General features: G+C 59.1%; 1 protein-coding gene across 1 annotated transcript; it reads right to left on the bottom strand.

Moving 5' to 3' along the window:
- Window positions 1-9,455: 9,455 nt before the first annotated feature.
- Window positions 9,456-17,701, bottom strand: SLC39A3 (solute carrier family 39 member 3). The gene is made up of 2 exons (XM_004378488.2): window positions 17,400-17,701; window positions 9,456-10,284 (listed from the first exon to the last, which is right to left on the bottom strand). The coding sequence occupies exons 1-2, from the start codon at window positions 17,607-17,609 to the stop codon at window positions 9,544-9,546; spliced, it is 951 nt and encodes a 316-aa protein (XP_004378545.1). The 5' UTR covers window positions 17,610-17,701; the 3' UTR covers window positions 9,456-9,543.
- Window positions 17,702-20,957: the final 3,256 nt, after the last annotated feature.

Here is a 20,957-nt window from a genome sequence, read left to right as displayed (position 1 = left end):
ACTCCGCCCCGCGCCCCTCGCCCCCTTCCGGGCCCAGGCCCAGAGACCCCCCACCCGACAGCGCTACCACCCTGACTCTGCGGGGAGGGGAGTCTCCAGGCAAGAGGTCCCTCACGTGGCTGGGTGCGCGGTGCGCCTGGACCCGGGGGACCCTCTGGGCTCTCCAGACACAGAGGTGGCATGTGGGGGCCCTGCTTCCAGGAAGCCTGGAGTAGGTACTGACTTGTCCCAGGATCACTCTGCAAACCAGTCTGGAGTGGGTCACCCAGCGAACCAGGGGCTGGTAAGAGAGGGGGGACAGTGACGATGGGGAAGAGGCAGCTGGCAGAATTGCAGATTAAGGGACCTGGGGAGGAGAAAGGGACACCTCAGGGGACTGGGGTGTGGTCCAGGGCAAGGTGGGCACCAGAGGGGACACACTGGCAAAGGGATGAATAATCCATCAACCTATCAACCAGTCGATCAATGAGTATGAGAAGGCAGAGGGAGCCCAGGGGTTCAGGTCAGTGGGGTGTACCCAGAAGCCCACTGTGCCCAGTGCAGGGGTTCTGCCCTGTGCAGGGGGCAGAAGAGAGAGAGAACAGCTGAGGTGAGGTCCCCGGGGCGGGCTGGTGGCCCTGAGGGGTGGCCCATGGCAGGGCAGACAGCAGCTGGGCCCTTGGTGGGTCGAGGGGTTTGTTCAAAGGTGAAGGGACAGTCAGTACATGCTCGGGCTCCCAGGAAGCAGGGCCCCCACATGCCAGCGCAGGGGGGTGGAGTTTGGTTTCTGTTCAGAAAATGTCTCTCTTCTTCCCGCAGAGGAGCTATCAGAATACATGCTTGTCTTTAAGAGGTGTGTGTGTCTGAGCATGCAATGTGTGCATGCGTGTGTGCACACGTGTGTCTCCACGATTAAGCCAACAAGATGTCATCACCCTGTTCCTCCTGTAGCCAGGAGGATGGAGGCGCAACTTGACCCCAAGGGGACAGTGCTCAGAGGACACTGGACTGGGGTCCAGTAATCAGATAGGTGGCTTGGCGTGGCTGTGAGACAATCCCAGCTCCCCAGGCCTGTTAGGGGAAGGTGCCCTTGTTGGGGAGGCCAAGGCGGGATACCACGAGGAGGAACAGCTACAGGCTCACTTGGGAGGGGGTAAGCTCCCCATTACAAGGAGTATGAGCAGGTGGCCATTGCAGATTTCCACATGCAACCCAGGGGTCCCTCTGCATCTCAGCCCCTTAGTCCTCAGGGCCCTTTCTGTTCCCTTGAGGCCCTGTCCCCAGGACCACTGGGCTTCTCTCCTCTTGCCGCTGAGGCTGGGGTGCTGGGGTACACCCCCTCTTGCCCCATGTCCACCCACTGTCAGTCCTGCTGGTGGGATACTCTCATTTTCCCTCCCCCAGCCCCTCTGCTCCATCCTCTCCTGCCTGGGCCACCCGCCCCTGTCTCCTCCAGGCCTGCTCCCGCTCTCACCTTCGAAGCTCAGCCCCGGCCCTGTGCCTCCTCTGCTCTAGCACCACCCATGGCTCCCTTCGCCTCCAGGGTCAAGGTCCAGCTTCTTAGCCTGGCATTTGAGTGCCTCTGTTACCCGGCCCAGGCTCTCCTCCTTGGTCGCCACTGCTGGAGCCGACTCTGGACGCACCTCCCTGCTGCCCTCTCCTCGCCTGCTGCCCCTCGCCTGCTGCCCCTCGTCTGAGTCACTGAGCCCCAGCGAGGCACCCTCGAGCCTCAGTTTCCTCGTCTGTCAGCGAGGATGGCTGTGGTCTCAGCTCCCAGGGCCACTGGTGACAACAGCTCTGCCTCCCCCCACCACCAACGTCTCGGCCGTCGCCGCGGGCCTGCATCTCCCGAGTAACTGGAGGCTCGGCGCAACCCTCTGGCCGCTATTGGGCTCTGCAGGCACCGGCCCAGGCCGGCGGGCTGACTCATGCGTAGGCGCGTGGGCACAGCAGCAGTTCCACACTGAGGCTGCTATATATAGCTCCCAGGCGGCACTCGGCCTCCCGAGCCAAGAGGACAGGCCCAGAGTGCACTCCCACTCTCCCTGGTGGGGTGTCTCCCCGAGCCCCCCACCTAAGCACCCTAAACTAGGACGGTGGTCCCCCTTTCCCCAATGGCTGGCAGGAGCGCAGAGGGGTGGTGGGCAGCCTGCCTGGAGCTTGCACTGTGGGAATCGTCTGCCCTGCCCTCTTCCATGACCCAAGTATCAGGGATGCTGGGGGCCTGGGCCTCCTGTTCCTCAAACCCCATGGCCTCTCTGAAGGGTCCCTGGGCACCCACCCTGGCTAGCAAGGATATGAGAGGCAGCAGCCCCCGGGCAGGAAGAGTGGCCCTTTGGTGACCATGCTGAATCACATCCACATTCATCACAGTGAACCCCAGCCAGGTGTCTGCAGGACGCCCACAAATGCCAAGCACTCCCACTGTGGGTGCCTGAGGCCAAGTGCCTGCCCTCATGGGGACACCAAAATTCAGAGAAGTGGGACGTGTGTCTTTCTTAGGGGGCACAGCTGGGAAGAGACTGGGCCTCGACTCAGGTCGATTGGGCTCTCAAGGCACCCTCCTGCCGCCTCCCCATCCCCTCCTGCTGGCCCTGGCCCCTGCACACCCTCCTGCCGCCTCCCCATCCCCTCCTGCTGGCCCTGGCCCCTGCACACCCTCCTGCCGCCTCCCCATCCCCTCCTGCTGGCCCTGGCCCCTGCACACCCTCCTGCCGCCTCCCCATCCCCTCCTGCTGGCCCTGGCCCCTGCACACCCTCCTGCCGCCTCCCCATCCCCTCCTGCTGGCCCTGGCCCCTGCCCAGCCTCCTGCCGCCTCCCGGTCCCCTCCTGCTGGCCCTGGCCCCTGCCCACCCTCCTGCTGCCTCCCGGTCCCCTCCTGCTGGCCCTGGCCCCTGGCCCCACCTGGCCTTCCGCCAGTCCTGCATCTTGCAAGTCTCCTCCCAACACGAGACAGCTGGCCACCTGCAAAGCCCCATCACTCCCCTAGCCATCCAGCCCCATGGGACTGCTCCCTGCTCCACTGCTCCAGGCTGGGGTCACACCAGCCTCGTGTATGCCCCTGAGCCGGCCAGCCAAGCCCTGGGCTGAGTACAGGCTGGCGCAGCTGTGGTGGGGGAGGCAGAGCCGGAAGGCAGGCATCTCCGTACCTCTTCTGTGCCCCCACGGTTGATGCAATCATGCAAGCAAAGCTCCAGGCTGGGCACCTGGAGTAGGGGGCACGAATCACAGACATAGATCAGCCCACAGAGTTTTGTTTTTTATTTAAGTGGCGTCGACGTTTAAAAATAAGGAGGTCGTTTGTGGAAACCTAGTTCGCCTGGACGCGTGGCCAGGCTGGCGTCTCAGTGCTGGGATTCTGCCAACAGCATCCGAGGGAGGTGCCTGCCGACGCTCCCCTGGGCCTGGCCGCTTTGGAAGACGCTGACGTGGACTCCCCCGGGGAGCTGCCTGCTGGCCCGGGGGCGTCAGGATGTCCCCCTGGCAAAGAAGGCACTGCTGTTATCACTGCCTTTGAGGAGGGGGCTTGCTGAGACTTCCCTGTTGGTAGAACACATCCGGTAATGCTTAGGTCTTCTTACCCAGAGCTGCCTTGTTCGACAGGAAAAACTCCGAGATGCAGAAAGGCCTCAGGGCCTTTGCACGGGCTTTTCCTGTTTCCTTACACTGCCAAGGTTCACCTCCTTGGGAAGTGTCCTCTGTCCACGCCGCTAAAAGTCTCCCTTCCTTGTCTTCCCTCCACTTTGCTGGATTTGTCCTTCAGGGCATTTATGGCTCCCTGTTCCTGTGCTGTGTTATATGGGATATATGAATTGTCTCCCTTGCTAGAAGGTGAGCTGCCTTACAGTTGAAGGCAGTGGGTCTCGACGGGGCAGTTTTGGCCACCAGGGGACAATGGGTGATGTCTCGGGGCATTTGTGGTTGTCACATCTGGGGAAGGTGCTACTGGCATCGAGTGGGTGGAGGCCAGGGATGCTGCTCAGCACCCTCCGGTGCACAGGACGGCCCCGCCCCAGAGAACGATCCGGCCCCAGGTCCGCAGTGCTGAGGGGAGAAGACCCTGCCCTGGGGGCTCCCTCATCTGGTCTTAGTCTGGCTGGGACCTGAACTAGCTGAGACAGAGGCCACCAGCACCCCCTTCACTGCCCAGCTGGACAGCGTGCCCCTCACCTGCGCCTCCCACTGACCTGGAAGTCGAGCTGTGGGTGCTGTTGCCTAACTCCATCTCCCTGGCGAGGCCGATGCACAGCCACCGTTCTGACCCCAGCTAGAACGCCGTGGCCTGCCACCAGGCTGGCAGCGCGTGGCTATGTCCTCCCCCAGGGCAGCAGGGATGGGGCGGGGGGCGGGTGTCTTCTTACTCCAGCCCAGCCTGGCATCATCACCCCGAGTGTCCCCCTGGAGGAGAGTTCTGGGGGGCTTTGCAGTCTAACCCCCCACCTGCAGCAGCCCTCACTCAAGGAGGAACCCCCGCTTGCCCTGGGAGTCAGCCCCCTCCCCGCCCCCATCAAGCTCTGGACAGGCAAGCCAAGAGTCGGGTGCAAGCCAGGGGGTCCGTGGGTGACACCCAGCTCAGGGCCTGAGCTGGTGAAGGAGAGTGGCTGGGGCAGGTGGGTACATGCCCCTGAGGGTTCAGAGCCGTGGCCAGCGGGTCTGCGAGGCACTGTCTCTCCCTCGCTTGCTTCCCGGGCCCCAGCGAGTCACTAGCGGGCCCAGACGCTGGGGTCCCCATCCCACCCCACCACTAATAACGTCTCCACAGAAACACAAACGAGAAAACAGAGACCGACGCGCTATTATTACGCTGATTCCACCTAGAATGCTCGGGGCCGCCTCATGATTCTTCGTCTCCAGATCTGGGGGGGCCCCAGTGACTCCATCCGGGTGGATCTGTGGGCCGTGAACCGCCAAACGGAGCAGTTGGCGGGGCGGGGAGGGCAGTGGGGCCGGCGGCTTCCTAAGGCTGCCTCTCCATCTGCCCAGCCCGAGACCCAGGCCCAGTGCTGGGAGCAAAGTCCCAGAGAAACCCCACACCGCCCTACACACCCCCTACCGCCCCCTTCCGATCCCAAGAGAAGAGCCGCCTGGGCCGTACCTTCTGGAAGGCCCTGACCCAGTCTGCAGGAAGCCCGCAGCCCTGGCCTGCCAGGCTGGGTGTGACCTTAACCTAGCCCTGCCCAGAGCATCCAAGGGGTGTGGGGTGAGGCTATGGGTGGGGGTGGTCCTGGGTCTGTTGCTCGGAGATTTTTTTAAGAAAACACACCGCCAGCTCCTTCGGTGCTATCTGGGAACGCACATGTCCAGGCTATAGTCGTCGTCTAGTCATTGGGGTGCATTTGACCACCTGTGTGTCGGGAGTCTACGTGTCTCTCTCTGCATCACAGAATCTCAAAGGGAAAGGGGACCCTCCACACAACCCGCTGTCACTCAGCTGGGTCTTCCTATGAGTTACTGCAGGATCCCCTTGGCACTGCTGACGGGGGCGAAGCCTGCTTTGGGGTGGGCCGTCCTGTGCACTGTAGGGTGTTGAGCAGCATCCCTGGTCTCCACCCACTTGATGCCAGCAGTAGCCCCCCCCCCGTTGTAACAACCACAAATGTCCCCAGACGCTGCCCAGTGTCCCCTGGGGGCAGAATCGCCTCCTGGTGAGAAACTCTGGGTTAGGGGATTCCACTGGCCCACCAGGAGACTCTGCGTCCCACAATTATCTGACCTCCTGACGTCCTAGGACGCTGCCCACGTTTAAATCCGCACATTGAGTGGGGAGGAGAGGAGGGATGTCACAGGAGCTGGAGGGTCCCCCTGGTTTATACCGTCTGACCCATCAGGAATTTATTCTGTCATACGGTGTGAGGGGGGATCAAACTCAATTTTTTTTCCAAATAATTAACTCAGGGTCTCTCTGCCTTGGCCCTGCCGACGTGGGGCCAGATCCTTCTCTGGGGTGGGCCGTCCTGTGCACTGTAGGGTGTTGAGCAGCATCCCTGGCCTCCACCCACTTGATGCCAGCAGTAACCCCCCTGCCCCGGTTGTGACCACAAATGTCTCCAGACATCACCCAGTGTCCCCTGGGGGCAGAATCACCCGGGTGAGGACCTCCAAGTCGAGGAAAAGTGGCCCCTGAAGGAGAAACCCTGCATTCACAGCCCCGCAACATCTCCCAGCCTCAGTGGACTGAAGATTCCAGGCCGACGTGGGTCTGCCCCGCGGTGCCGGTGGTGCCAGGGACACCTGGTGTTGGGGCCGGCAGGTTCAGGGCTCGAGGTGCACTCTGCTTCTCTGGACGTCAACTGAATACAACGTGATTCCACGTTTTTTCACCCCACCACAGACTTCCTCGGCCAAAGTGGGAAACGCTGACCCAGCAGCAAGAGTTCCATTCCCCAGCCGCGCCGCCTCTGTGCTGTCCCTGCGCGTCTCTGAAGGTGGGAGCTCGGGCTGAGTCTGGACTTTTCACTTCCAACCTTGGCAGATGGGGGCCTGGAGAGCAGGTGAAGGCAGATGGGGGGAGCAGGCTGTATCCCCGCTGTGACAGCCCCTCTCCTCCCAAACCTTGCATGGCCCCAGGGTCCGCGGTGGTGGTGGTGGGGGAGCCTGGAGGCAGGTGTGCCAGGCCTGCAGGACTCCGGGGAAAAGTGCAGAGGGGGCACCCGAGGCCGGGCTGACCCTGGGCGTGCCAGTCAGGTGTCATGACAGGGCCGGGGCTCAGCAAAGGCTCGGCGGCAGGAATGCTGGACTGTCTAACGAGGCCCACACCGCTGAGCCAGAAAGGACACTGGGGACACGGGGACTTGGGGCACGGCGGGGACCCTGGCGGCAGGGCTCACCACAGTCCACGGCACCTGTCCGGCAGGGCAGTGTCTTAGCTAGGCTGGCTGGCCTGGAAGCCAGCTAGGGGAAGGACGGGGTTGCACTGGGATCCCCAGCCAGGCCCGGGACCCCCAGGCTGGCCCAAGAGGCTCTGGTGGGGTGGCCAGGCCACAGTGGGGTGGGCAGGCCTGGTGGTGCTCCTGGGGCACCCAGGGAACTGGTGGCTGTCAGGAGGGAAGTGGGGGCAGGGACCCCGCTGCAGTGAGGGGGACATGGCTGGGAGGCCCTGGGATAGCATGCACTGGACCCTGATGCCACGCCCTCTGCCCCACATGGCATTCCTGTTGGATTGGGGGGAGCAGGTGCTCCCTGGCCCTCCCCAGACATCCCGCAGCTCAGCGCAGACTCCATGTCTCTGAGGCCGCGGCCCAGCAGCCCCCAAGACCTGCCTGCCATGGGGTGCTGGCCAGGCTGGGGAAGCTGCTGGTTCCTGGGCAGAGTGGAGTGGGTGCGGGGCACAGGCACAAGCACCGTGTTTAGGGTGCCAGTGGCGTTCCCATACCCACTGGGTCGCTCTCAGGCACAGGGGTGGGGTTCAGAGGTGGGTTCCCCGAAAAAGACTCAGGTGGAAGTTTCTGGAAACCAGCCCGATCCTTCTCACGGTGACAGGGCGGGGGCCTGTCTGGAGATGTGGGGGCCTCCAACACGGCTCCAGGGACCCACGGGAGTTTGGGTTTGAAGTCCGGCTTATTTACGGTGGCGGCGGTGATGGGAAGCAGGCCCGGCCCCCACTGCCCTGCTCCCCAGAAGGAACAAAGAAGGCCACACGGCTCCTAGGCGGTTTCCCCGGGTGCCTGATGGGGCTGAGGGGCGGAACAGGCTGGCCCGCCGGGTGCCCGCCTGAGAAGCAGCAATTACTAGCTGGCCCTGGAGCCCGCAAAAGGAGCCCTGAGGTGCAGCAGTTAAAGCACTCAGCTGCCAACCAAAAGGTCAGCGGTCGAAACCAGCAGCCACTCCATGGGAGAAAGATGTGGCAGTCTGCTTCCGTAGATTACAGCCTTGGAAACCCTGTGGGGCAGGAACTGACTGACAACAACAGGAGCCCCCAAGGAATCCCCGGGCGGTGTGAACAATGAACTCGCTCAGCTGCTAGTCACAAGGTTAGAGGTTTGAGTCTACCCAGAGGCAGAAGAGAGGCCTGGTGATTGACTTCCAAAAACTCAGCCATTGAAAGTCTGCAGAGCCCAAGCCCACTGTGACATACATGGGATTGCCGTGAGTCAGGGTCTGGTCCTGGAGCTCCCTACGGGGATGGGGACGGGGCCGGGGCCGGATAGGAGCCTCTGCCTGTCGGGAAGCGTAGGGGGTCCTGCTCTGCGTGGTCTCACGGGTGTGGGCAGTGGGGTGGTGCCAGGAGGGAACCCAGGATGCTAGAAAGGGGAGCACAGGGCCCTCCCACTGCCAGCTCAGGGGAGGGTGGGTGAAGCAGGAGTGGTATGCATGAGCAAGCCCTCAGGGCTGGGGAAACCGTGGCCCAGAGACGGGGTGCAGGGGCTCAGGACGGGGCAAGGGGGCAGCCAGGCTGCATGAACACCTGCCCAGCCCGCTGCCTGTTCCCAGGGTGGATGGGGCAGCTCCAAGGCAGGTGGAGCAGGATCCCCTAAAAAGAAGCAGCTCCTCAGACACCAGCAGGGGTTACCGAGACACCAGCAGGGTTACCGCGACAACAGGCAGGCTAATTAGCTCGGTTGCTATGAGGCAGCGGGAGCAGAGGGCCCCTAGCCAGGCGTCCCGTGGCTCCTGCGATCTCCTACCTGTGGACTATGCATCTGAGGTCTGCACTGGTTGGGCAGCTGGGGAGGATCACATGGTGGGGCCCTATCCCTCTGGGGAACCTGGGTGTGCACAGAGCCCCAGAATACATGGCCAAGCTGCTTCCAGCCCCACTTGGGCGGCATCTGGAGTCCCGGGCCTCTGCTCTCTCGGGATAAACGGTGACACTCGACAGCCACTCCCCAGCCCAGCAGTCTTCAGGGACCGGCCAGCCTCTGGCCCTGGTCCCATGTCAAAAGCAGCTTCCTCGTTCCCGGGGGGCCTCACCAGAAGGGAGGAGGGGTGCTCCTGAGGAGCAGCTGGAGCCACACGGTGGGGGTTGAGGGCAAGTCCCCAGCCCTCCCCGCGCCCTGCAGGCACAGCCTCAGGTGGCGGAGGCTAAGGCTGGCCAGCAGCTTGCAGAACGGACCTTCGGCACAGAGGGGCTCCTTCTGGAAACCACCCAGGGGTCCCACCGCAGCCGACAGAAACTCGAATGAACCCTGCTGCAGCACCCCAGTGTTCTTCAGGACTGATGAGGCCCAGGGGTGGGTACGGGGTCAGCAGCCAAGCAGGGGGCAGAAAATGGGCTCCCCCCGGCCGGGGCTCCGGTGGCTGACCCAACGCCGCTCAAACTCAGGTGCAGGTGGGACGGCTTGGGGTCCTTGTGCACAGGCAGGGGTGTGTGAGGGCGGGGAGGGCTGTCCCCAGCGCCTCCCTTGACTCCTGCCCCAGCCCCCACCTCCCAGCGCCCCCTGCGCCCTCAGTCAACGTGGTCACACAGGACGGGCTGACACTTTTGAGAGTATTTTTAAACGTACTAGCAGTGCCCTGAGGCTCAGGATGCGGGGTCCGAGGAGCCCCTGGGCGCGGGGAACAGCCGCCCGGGCCGAGTGTGCCCCCTCGCGGGAGGAGGGCGGCAATGGCGGCGGCCGAGACGCTCACCAGCTGAGGAAGCCCATCCCGGCCAGGACGGCGTAGCCCAGCACCAGGAACAGCACCTTGAGCAGTCGGTCGCTCTTCTCCTCCAGCTCCTTGGCCAGGATCTCGAAGAAGGTGACGAACAGAAACGTGCCGCCCGCCAGACCCTGCAGGAGCACCGAGGCCACGCTGCTGGGCACGCCCTGCGCGCTCTCGATGCCCAGGCCGGCGCCGATGCCCAGCGGGATCATGGCGCTCACCGTGACGGCCAGCTTGGCCGCGTCCCGCAGCGGCACGGCGCTCCGGGCCATGCTGATGCCCAGGGCCACAGCCACCAGCGTCTCGTGGATGGCCACGCCCACGAAGAGGCTGACCACCTTCTCGCTCTCCTCCTGCAGGCCCAGGGCCAGACCCTCGAAGATGGAGTGGGCCGAGAGCGCGAAGACCAGGCTGAGCAGGCGCAGCGGGCTGGAGCGGGACAGCTGCTGGACGCTCAGGCCGTGGCTGTGCGCATGGGGCGCGGGCTCAGCGTAGAGCGCGTGTCCCCGCCCGCCGCCCATGAAGGGGCTCTCGTACTCGGAGTCGCTGCCCGCGTCCGAGCCGGCGTTGAAGGTCTCCAGGTCGATGAAGGACGGCTTCTCCTTGCGGAAGGTCAGGATGAGCTGCTCCAGGAAAACCGTCATGAAGAAGCCCAGGATCATGATGGTCTCGGCCAGAGGGTAGTCGGTGCTGATGTGGCCAAGGCTCAGAACCTTCTGGAGCTGGGGAGGATGACATGCAGGAGAGAGGTTCAGAGGCAAAGGCGGCCACAACAGGATTTGTCAAACTTAATGGTTCAATTAGCAAAGCTCAGAAGTACCCAGTTCACTGACATACATCCACACAACGGAATATTACTCAGCTTGGGGCCCTGGTGGAGCAGTGGTTAAGAGCTCAGGCTGCTCACCAAAAGGTCGGCAGTTTGAATCCACCAGCTGCTCCTTGGAAACCCTATGGGGCAGTTCTACTCTGTCCTATAGGGTCGTTATGAGTTAGAATTGACTCCACGGCAGTGGGTTTGGTTTTTGGGGGGATTTGGGACACGAGTATTCATAGGAGCATTCTTCACAACAGCCAAAACACAGAAACAACCCAAGTGTCCATCAACAGGTGACAGATAAGCACAACGTGATCCATCCACACAATGGAATACTGCTCAGCCGTAAAGAGAAATAAAGTCCTGCCGTGTGCCACGACGTGGATGAACCCTGAAAACACCAGGCTGGGCAAAATACGTCCGTCACAAAAGGACCAAAGATCACTAGTGGCTACCAGGGGCGAGAGGGAGGGGGCGAGGCTCTTGCTCAGGGGACACTGAGTTTATGTTCATGGTGGTCGAACGATCTGGAAAAGGCTAGGGAGAATGGTTGCCCACTGCGAAGAATGGTATCAACGTCACTGAACTGTACACGTGGAAACTGTTGAATCGGTAAAGGTTTTGCTGTGTATATTTTTACCACAATTAAAAAAAAAAGAGAGAGAAAGAAGTCCCAGTTCACATGAAAGGTTTGGGGGATGACAAAAAAGTCAATTACGAAGGAAATCGTGAAGTCTTGTGTTACATCGACCACATCAACCAAAAAAGTTTACAGTCCTGTCCTGGGCTGAACTGTGTGGCCTCTAAAACCTACATCTACCTGGAAGCTCAGAATGTGGCCTTGCTTGGAATCATGGTCTTTGCAAAGGTCATGAAATGAAGGAACTCCTTCTGGATGATTTAAAAAAAAAAACCAAATCCGTTGTCATCGAGTTGATTTCGACTCATAGCAACCATATAGGACAGAATAGAACCGCCCCATAGGGTCTCCAAGGAGCGGCTGGTGGATTGGAACTGCTTACCTTTTGGTTAGCAGCCAAGCTCTTACCCACTGCGCCACCAGGGCTCCTGGATGATGGTGGGCTCTAAATCCAATGAAGAGTGTCCTTATAAGAGACAGAAAAGATGATACACAAAGACACGGAGGGCAGACGGCCATACGAAGACGGAGGCAGAGACTGGTGTGATGGGGCCAACAGACTCTGGAAGAGGCAAGGAAGGATCCTGCCCTAGAGCCTTACCTTAAGAGGGAGCGCGGCCCTGCCGGCACCTTGATTTTGACCTTGTGGCCTCCAGAACCTTGAGAGAGTAAACTGCTGTTGTTTGAAGGCACCCAGCTCATGGTACTCTCTTGGGGCAGCCCCGAGGGAACCAAAACAAAGACGGAAGCTCAGGGGTTCCGAGGGTCAGGCCATCCCAGGCTGCCCAGGATGGTGGTTCCTGTGGGTGCAGCGCTGGGGCGGGGGCAGGGCCCGGGGGGCAGCTGGTGTCTCCGCTGTACCAAGTGGCGAGTTTACAAAGTGTGTGTGGTCTGGAGGTGGTCTGTGGTTTCTGGGCCTGGGCCTGGGGTGTGGACACCACAACTCAGGTCTGCGCTCCTCCTTCTGTCCTGTGTACCCGGAACCCCAGCTGCTTATTCTGCTCTGCTGTCCCTGTGGCGGGGTCCCTGGGTGGTGCAAAAGATGAAGGCACTCCCTGCTCACCGAAAGGTGGGAGGTTCGAGTCCACCCAGAGGTGCCTCAGAAGAAAGGCCTGGCAATCTACTTCTGAAAATCCAGCCATTGAAAACCTTGTGGAGCACAATTCTACCCTGACACACATGGGGGCGCCATGACTCGGGGTTTAGGGCTGCCCGGAGCTCCTCCCACTACTCCGACCTCCTGGGTGAACGGGCCCCACGTTCAGCCATCCCCATTAGATTGCTCGGATCAGCACCAACGGAGAGAACTTTCTGGAATGACGGCAACATGTTACATCTGTGCTGACCCGTATGGAAGCCATTAAGGCACGTGAGGCCAGTGAGCACTGGAATTGTGCCCAGGTGGCTGAGGACGGGATGCTGAACTTCATTTGGTTTGAATGGATTTGAACTTGAACAGCCCCACTTGGCGAGTGGCTACCACAGTGGACGGCACGGCTCTGGCCGCTGTCCAGCTCCCCCAGTGCCCAGGTTACTCTTCCCTGGCCTCGGGAAGATGTTTGCACACACCGAGCTCTCTCCAGCCTAAGGGCCTGAGAACTCACTGTCCGCTCTGTCCAGAACGTTCCTCCTTCAGCATTATCATGGATGCTTTATTCTCATCCTCCAGGCCTCGGTTCACACGCATTGTCCAAGGACTCGGTCCAAACCAGGCGGCCCGGAGTTCACGGCACCCTCTTCCTTCCCATCGTCATGACAGTCAGTACAGCCAGCAAACACCCACACAGACTCACAGACACAGAGACTCACAGACACAGAGACACACACAGAAACACAGGCACACACAGACACAGACACAGAGACACACAGACAGACACAGAGACACACACAGACACAAAGACACACAGAGAGAAACACACAGGCACACAGAGACTCACAGACACACACAGAGACGGACACAGAGACAAACACACAGAGACACAAAGAAAGACAGACAGAGAGACACACAGACAGAGACAAAGACACACAGAGAAACACAGGCACACAGACACACAGACAGACACAGAGACACACACAGACACAAAGACACACAGAGAGAAACACACAGGCACACAGAGACTCACAGACACACACAGAGACGGACACAGAGACAAACACACAGAAACACAAAGACAGACAGACAAAGAGACACACAGACAGAGACAAAGACACACAGAGAAACACAGGCACACAGAGACACAAACAGAGAGACAGACACAGAGACACACACACAGATGCACAGACACGCTGACACGCAGACACGTGTACTCACACACACACACAGAGCAGTTCTCACGATAGAGGCCCCCCCAAGCCCCCAGGGGAGGCTCAAGGCCGTGGTTCTCAGCATGGCCGGCCACAGAAATCACCAGAGGAGCTTCAGACACTACCGACACCTGGGCCCTATGTCCACGGAGTCTCCTCTCATTCACCTGGGGCAGGGCTCAGCCGGGGCAATTCTGCACCCCCCAGGGGACACTGGGCGATGTCTGGGGACAGCTGTGGGTGTCACAACTGGGGAGGTGCTACGGCATCGAGTGGGTGGAGGCCAGGGATGTCACTCAGCACCCTACGGTGCACAGGACGGCCCACCCAGAGAAGGATCTGGCCCTGTGTCAGCAGGACCTGGGGGAGACTTTGATGTGTGTGTGTGTGCTTGATTGTTCACTTCGCATCTGTCTCTCCCTCACAACCTGCGCCTGACCATCTATGGCTGCCGCTAGCCCCATGTGGCGATTCAAATTTAAAGCGAAACAAAATTCCAGATTCTGATCTCCAGTCACACACACTCAGCCACGGGGGGTAAGGGGCTCCCGTGGTGGACGGCGCAGGTGTGGGGTACGTCCCTCATGGCAGAAAGGTCCGTTGAACGGCACTGATCTCGAACATGAGCCGCGACTGCAGGTACCATGTCAGTTTTGATCACCACTGTATACCCAGCACTATGCAGTGCAAAGTGCTCAGTACATATTTGTTAAGGAGCCCCGGTGGGGCAAACAGTTAAGTGCTCGGTTGCTAACCAAAAGGTTGGCAGTTAGAACCCACCCAGTGGCTCCGTGGGAGAAAGACCTGGTGATCTGCTCCCGTAAACATCACAGCCAAGAAAACCCCATGGGGCAGTTCTACTCTGTCCCGTGGGGCAGCCGTGAGTTGGAATTGGCTCGGCAGCACCCAACAGCAACAACACATATTTGCTGAAAGGATGCCTCAGGTACTCCATCCCTGGAAATCACTGAAAAGAGGCGACAAGCCTTATGCACAAAGATGTCCCCTGCAGTGCTGTTTACAATGGCCAGAGCAAAAAGCCACACGCAATGAAAAGGCCCGAAAATAAGGGATGTTTTAGTGACAACCGACACACGAAGTCAGTGAAATATTACAGCTTTCAGGTGGCCATAAAAAGCTGTGCTTATGAAGCCAGATGAACAACGTGGGAACGCGTTTACATGTAACAGTGTGTGTAAAAGAGCAGCTTTAAAAATGGCACATACGTTTTGACTGCCTCTGGGTTCAAACATGGCTGCTTCCGGGTGTGGCCGAGAAGGGAAGACGTAAGACTGAAAGCATTTGGTTAGAGACTGAGATGGTGGGAGCCATAATTTCTTCTTTTGTAAGAGAAAGCCTGCATAAGTGTTGGAAAATTGAGTTGGATCCCTGCTCAAGCCGTGCACTGGAATAAATTCTTGACGGGTCGGACAGCATAAACCAGGGGGGCCCTCCAGCTCCTGTGACTTCCCTCCTCTCTCCTCCCCACTCAGTGTGTGGACTTAAATGTGGGCAGCGTCCTGGACTTCATTCGTTGCTGTTAGCTGCTGCTGAGTTAGCCCCTGAATCGTGGCGACCCCCTGCCCAACGGAATGAAACACTGCCCGGTCCTGCACCATCCCCATGATCGGCTGTGAATCAGACCACTGGAATCCATAGGTTTTCATGGCTGATTTTCAGAAGTTCATCACCAGGCCTTTCTTCCTAGTCTGTCATAGTCTAGACGCTCTGCCGAAACCCGTTCAGCATCACAGCACCACACAAGCCCCACAGGCAGACAGGTGGTGGCTGTGCACGAGGCACACTGGCTGGGAGTTGAACCTGGGTCTCCCGTGTGGAAGGTGAGAGTTCCACCCCCGAACCACTGCTGCCTCCAGGACCTCAGCAGGTCAGCTGATTCACTGTGAAAGTTTTCTAAGTTCTCACTCACGGGCTATTCCCCAGGCAGCATACAGAGTGATTCCTGAAAACTCCATCATGTCCTGGTGTGGTGATAAGGTCTGCACTCAGCTGCTAACCACAGGGTTGGCAGTTCGAATCCACCCTGTGATGCCGTGGAAGAAAGGCCTGCTGATCTGTCTCCATAACATTACAGCCACTGAAAACTACGGAGCCCAGTTCTACTCTGACACACGTGGGGCCGCCAGGAGCCCGAGTCTGCCCTGGGGAGAAAGGCTGGCGGATCCCGGCCTGTGCAGTGCCCCCTCCCCGAGCTCACTCACCCTGGCCCCATGATGCTGCCTCTGGCCCCAGGGCCCTGCGTCATGTCGCTATCTCAGATCAGCGGCCACTTCCCCAGATCCCCGTGTGTCGTGCTCCCCAGAGCTGTGCTCTCGTCCTTCATGGCGCTGGTCAGTACGGTGCCACGCCTCCTGCCAGGCCAAGTGCTCAAGAGTGAGCAGGTGTCACATCTGCTCTGTCTTCGTGAAACCTGTTACTCAATAAACGGTGGTGCCAGGAAAGGACACAGTTCTCCAAGTCTGACATGATCCACTACAGCACAGGCTTTCCCAACCTCAGCGCTGCAGACATGGGGGCCGGATCCCTCTCTGGGGTGGGCCGTCCTGTGCACTGCAGGGGGCTGAGACGCATCCCTGGCCTCCACCCACTCGATGCCAGTAGCACCCCCCAGTCGTGACACCCACACATGTCCCCAGACATCTCCAGTGTCCCCTGGGGGCAGAACCACCTAGATGAGAACCCCTGGATTAGGGGCTTCCACTGACCCCCAGGAGACTCTGCATCCCATAATCACCTGACTTACTGACACCCTAGAACGCTGCTCACATTTAAATCTACACACTGAGTGGGGAGGAGAGAGGAGGGAAATCACCGGAGTCGGAGGGTCCCCTGGTTTACACCGTCTGACCCATCGGAGTTTATTCTGGTGTACGGTGTGAGTAGGAATCAAATTCGATTTTTTTTCCAAATAATTAACACTTGACCTTTGGGGCCAGGGAACAGGAAGCATAAAAACATCACGCTGAGTGAAAAAAGCTGAGCACAAAAGGACAAATACTGCGTGATCCCACTTGTATGAAGCATCTCCATCAGGCAGATACACGCTGAGTGGTTAGCGGGGCGGGGGAGGGGAAATGGGGAGTCATATAAAAACAGACCAACTCCGAGATAATAAATGTGTGGTGTTTTAGGACGCTAAGTTGCCATGACTCCTCACACAGCGACAGGTGACTACTACAGGCATTGAACGGAGGCCACTCCCGCCAGCCAGCCGGGGACAAAGTGCATGTGGCCCGGGGCTGGGGGTCTGGTCTGGACATCCATCAGCGACAAGCGGTGAGTCTGGTCTGAACCACTTGCACCAGGTGTTAGGGACTGAATCGTGTTCCCCAAAAATACATGCTGTAAATCCTAACCCCGTCTGGGAACAGGGCTTGCTTTGTTATGTTAATGAGATCCTATCAGTGTGGGGTGTATCTTAAACCAACCACCTGTGAGATACAGAAGGAGCTGGTGAGGCCCGAGACGGAGGGACAGATAGAGGGGAAAATACACCCCACATGACGATCAGCAAGGAACTGAGGAACAGAAGCTGAAAAGAGACAAGGACTTTCCCCCAGAGCCCACAGAGAGAGAAAGCCTTCCCCTAGAGCCAAAAAACCTGTTACCATCGAGTCGATTCCAACTCATAGCGACCCTACAGGACAGAGTAGAACTGCCCCATCGAGTTTCCAAGGAGCAGCTGGTGGAGTCAAACTGCCAACCTTTTGGTTAGCAGCTGTAGCACTTAACCACTACGCCACCAGGGTTTCCCCTCCAGACCCAGCACCCTGAATTCAGACTTCTAGCCTCCTAAACTGTAAGAAAATAAATTTCTGTTGATCAAAGCCACCCCTTTGTGGTATCTGTCACAGCAGCACTAGGAGACACCAGGTAAAGCCCAGAGAGGCGGAGCAACCAACTCAAGTCACAGCAAACTTGTTTTCTACTTTTTGTCACCCTTACATGCCAAGGCCCCCACCGAGCTCAGCGTCGGCGTTAAAGGCGTGCCAGAGAGCCACGGCCGCCGAGCACCGAGGCCTGCTGCCAGCACCCGTGACCCAGGGGCCCCTCACCTTTTCCCGCACAGCGGGCAGCAAAGCGTTGAAGCACGTGGCCAGGAAGACCCCACCTCCGAAGGTGTTGCAGAGCGACAGGACCTTCTTGGAGCGATGGGCCTTCTCAAAGTCCGCCTCGATGATCTTCACGGGGAGCAGGGAGCCGAGCAGCATGAAGAAGAACAGCCCCACCATGCACAGCACCTTGGCCACTAACAGCTTCATCATGGTGGCGGCCCGGGCTGCTCTGGTCACCGTGGTCCCCAACCATGGGTGGTGCCACGCTCCAGGTCCGCCGGGCACTACCGGGTCCAGCCACGCAGCCTCAGGCTCATGCCTTGGTCCAGCAACTGTGAACGACAGGCGCAAGCACATTAGCTCGGCTGGGCTGGCTGTCCCTGGAGAGCACACTGGGACGGTGAACGGTGTGTGTCAGCTGGGCTCGGCTCTCGGCCCGCTGCTCGCTCATACACTAGACGAGATGGTGCTGGGAGATATTCGCATGTGATGAGCAGTTCAGCCAGGCGGCCTTAAGTAAAGCAGATCACCCTCATGGGTGGGCCTTAAGAGCAACAGGGAGGCCCCGAGGGATGACTCTGCCTTCAGACCATACACATCTTGCCAGAATTCCTCTTTCCCCCCCGCTTGACCTACTCATTTGGGGCCGCAAGACTGATGGAATTTCCAGCCCACTGCCTGACCCACAGATTTTAGATTGACCAGCCCCCAAAATTGTGTGAGCCGATTTCTCAAAATAAATCAATCTCGCTCTCTCTCTATATATATATATGTAATATTTGATGTGATATATATCTAAGCTGCCCCGGTGGTACAGTGGTTAAGCACTTGGCTACTAACCAAAAGGTCAGCAGTTCAAATCCAAGAGCTGCTCCTTGGAAACCCTATGGGGCATCTCTACTCTGTTCTATAGGGTTGCCATGGGTTGAACTGACTTGTCAATAATGGGGTTTTGATTACATATGTATCACCAAATTTTATACATATATATATCATCAAGTATTTTACATACATATATGTATACATATATAGAGAGAAAGAAGAATCTATCTAGAGATGCCGTGGCAGAAAGGCCTGGTGACTTGGCAACTGGTTTTTGGCTGTGTGTGCGTGTGTGTGTGCGCATGCGTGTGCATACATACATACCTTACTGGTTCTGTTTCTCTGAGGAACCCTAACTGAGACACTTCCTAAGTACCTTACTCCACTACTCGCAGGCTTGGTGCACATCCCTGTCAACTACAGAAAATTCCCCAGGGCTGCGCTGTCCAGTACAGTAGCCACCAGCCACAGGGCTCTGTTTAAGTTCATTAAAATTAAATGATAAATTCAGATCCTCAGTCATACCAGCCACATTTCAAGCGTTCAGTAGTCACAGGAGCCTGGTGGCTGAGGGGTGTGGTGGCCGAGGAGCCTGGTGGCCGAGGAGAGTGGTGACCGAGGAGCCTGGTGGCCGAGAAGGGCAGTGGCTGAGGAGTGCGGTGGCTGAGCGCGGTGGCTGAGGAGCCTGGTGGCTGAGGAGCGCGGTGGCTGAGGAGCGTGGTGGCTGAGGAGAGCGGTCGCTGAGGAGCGCGGTGGCTGAGGACTGTGGTGGCTGAGGACTGTGGTGGCTGAGGAGCCTGGTGGCTGAGGAGAGCGGTGGCTGAGGAGCGCGGTGGCTGAGGAGAGCGGTGGCTGAGGAGTGCGGTGGCTGAGGAGAGCAGTGGCTGAGGAGAGCAGTGGCTGAGGAGTGTGGTGGCTGAGGAGCATGGTGGCTGAGGAGAGCAGTGGCTGAGGAGTGTGGTGGCTGAGGAGCCTGGTGGCTGAGGAGCATGGTGGCTGAGGAGAGCGGTGGCTGAGAAGTGTGGTGGCTGAGGAGCGTGGTGGCTGAGGAGTGTGGTGGCTGAGGAGAGCGGTGGCTGAGGAGTGCGGTGGCTGAGCAGTGTGGTGGCTGAGGACTGTGGTGGCTGAGGGGCTGAGGAGAGCGGTGGCTGAGGAGTGTGGTGGCTGAGCAGTGTGGTGGCTGAGGACTGTGGTGGCTGAGGGGCTGAGGAGAGCGGTGGCTGAGGAGTGTGGTGGCTGAGCAGTGTGGTGGCTGAGGACTGTGGTGGCTGAGGGGCTGAGGGGAGCGGTGGCTGAGGAGTGTGGTGGCTGAGGAGAGCGGTGGCTGAGGAGTGCGGTGGCTGAGGAGCCTGGTGGCTGAGGATAGCGGTGGCTGAGGAGTGTGGTGGCTGAGGAGCATGGTGGCTGAGGAGAGCGGTGGCTGAGGAGTGTGGTGGCTGAGGAGAGCGGTGGCTGAGGAGTGTGGTGGCTGAGGAGCGTGGTGGCTGAGGAGAGCGGTGGCTGAGGAGCCTGGTGGCTGAGGAGCCTGGTGGCTGAGGAGCCTGGTGGCTGAGGAGCATGGTGGCTGAGGAGAGCGGTGGCTGAGGAGAGCGGTGGCTGAGGAGCATGGTGGCTGAGGAGAGCGGTGGCTGAGGAGCGTGGTGGCTGAGGAGCGCGGTGGCTGAGGAGCGCGGTGGCTGAGGAGCGCGGTGGCTGAGGAGCGTGGTGGCTGAGGAGCGTGGTGGCTGAGGAGAGCGGTGGCTGAGGAGCGCGGTGGCTGAGGAGTGCGGTGGCTGAGGAGCACGGTGGCTGAGCAGTGTGGTGGCTGAGGACTGTGGTGGCTGAGGGGCTGAGGGGAGCGGTGGCTGAGGAGTGTGGTGGCTGCTGTATTAGGCGGCCCAGGTAGAGCATGTTCATCATTGCAGAACGTTCTATCAGACAGTGCTGCTCCAGTGGCTTCCCCTTGCCCTTAAATCAAATCCAAACTCTGTCCTGACACTCTTTGTGATCCGCTCCTGCTTCAGCCTGCCCCACACCGGCTTTTCTGGCCCCTGAGGGTACCCAGTCCCTTCCTGCCTTAGGGCCTTTGCATAAATTGTTCTCTCTCCCTAGAACACTCCTTTCCCTGATGTCCCCATGATGTCTCCTTCCTGTCTTTTGGTTCACTGCCTCTGGGACCCCTCCAAAGGGCCTCCCCTGGCCGACCCGGCTCTAAACTGTATCCCTGGCACCCACTCTAAGGTCTGACACAGAACAGATGTTCAGTAACCTCTGGCTGAACAAACGAACGAGCTGAAGTACATGAACCCTGACTAAAGCCTCTTTAAGTGACTCAGGGGGCCTAAGTGGAGCAGCCTTTGCCCTGGACCTCCAAAAAGCCACCATTATTACAAGGGATCTCGGTTTCTCCCCCGTGCTTCTGTCCTCCAGCCCAGATTTCCTCATGGCTCTTTCCCTCACTCCATTCAGGTCTCAGTTCAGATTCAGGGTTCAGGCAGCCCCCCCATTCCCTTCCTGGCATTGTCCTTGTTGTTATTAGTCGCCTTGCAGTCGATTAGGACCTATGAGTCATAGCGACCCCAGGTGACGGAGCAGAACTGCTCCATAGAGTTTTCAAAGCTGGGAACTTTTGGAAGGCGCCTCTGGGTGGGTTCGAACCACTAATTTTTCGGGAAAGCTTAACCGTCTGCGCCACGCAGGGACCTCTGTGCCACGGGGAACTCTATCAAGTTGAAAGCTGTCACCCTTCCAGGCTGT

This window comes from Trichechus manatus, unplaced genomic scaffold (genome assembly GCF_000243295.1).
Source record: "Trichechus manatus latirostris isolate Lorelei unplaced genomic scaffold, TriManLat1.0 scaffold00057, whole genome shotgun sequence".
Classification (NCBI taxonomy): domain Eukaryota; kingdom Metazoa; phylum Chordata; class Mammalia; order Sirenia; family Trichechidae; genus Trichechus; species Trichechus manatus.
Note: the sequence above shows the minus strand (reverse complement) of the source record. Positions and strands in the feature narration are given on the sequence as shown.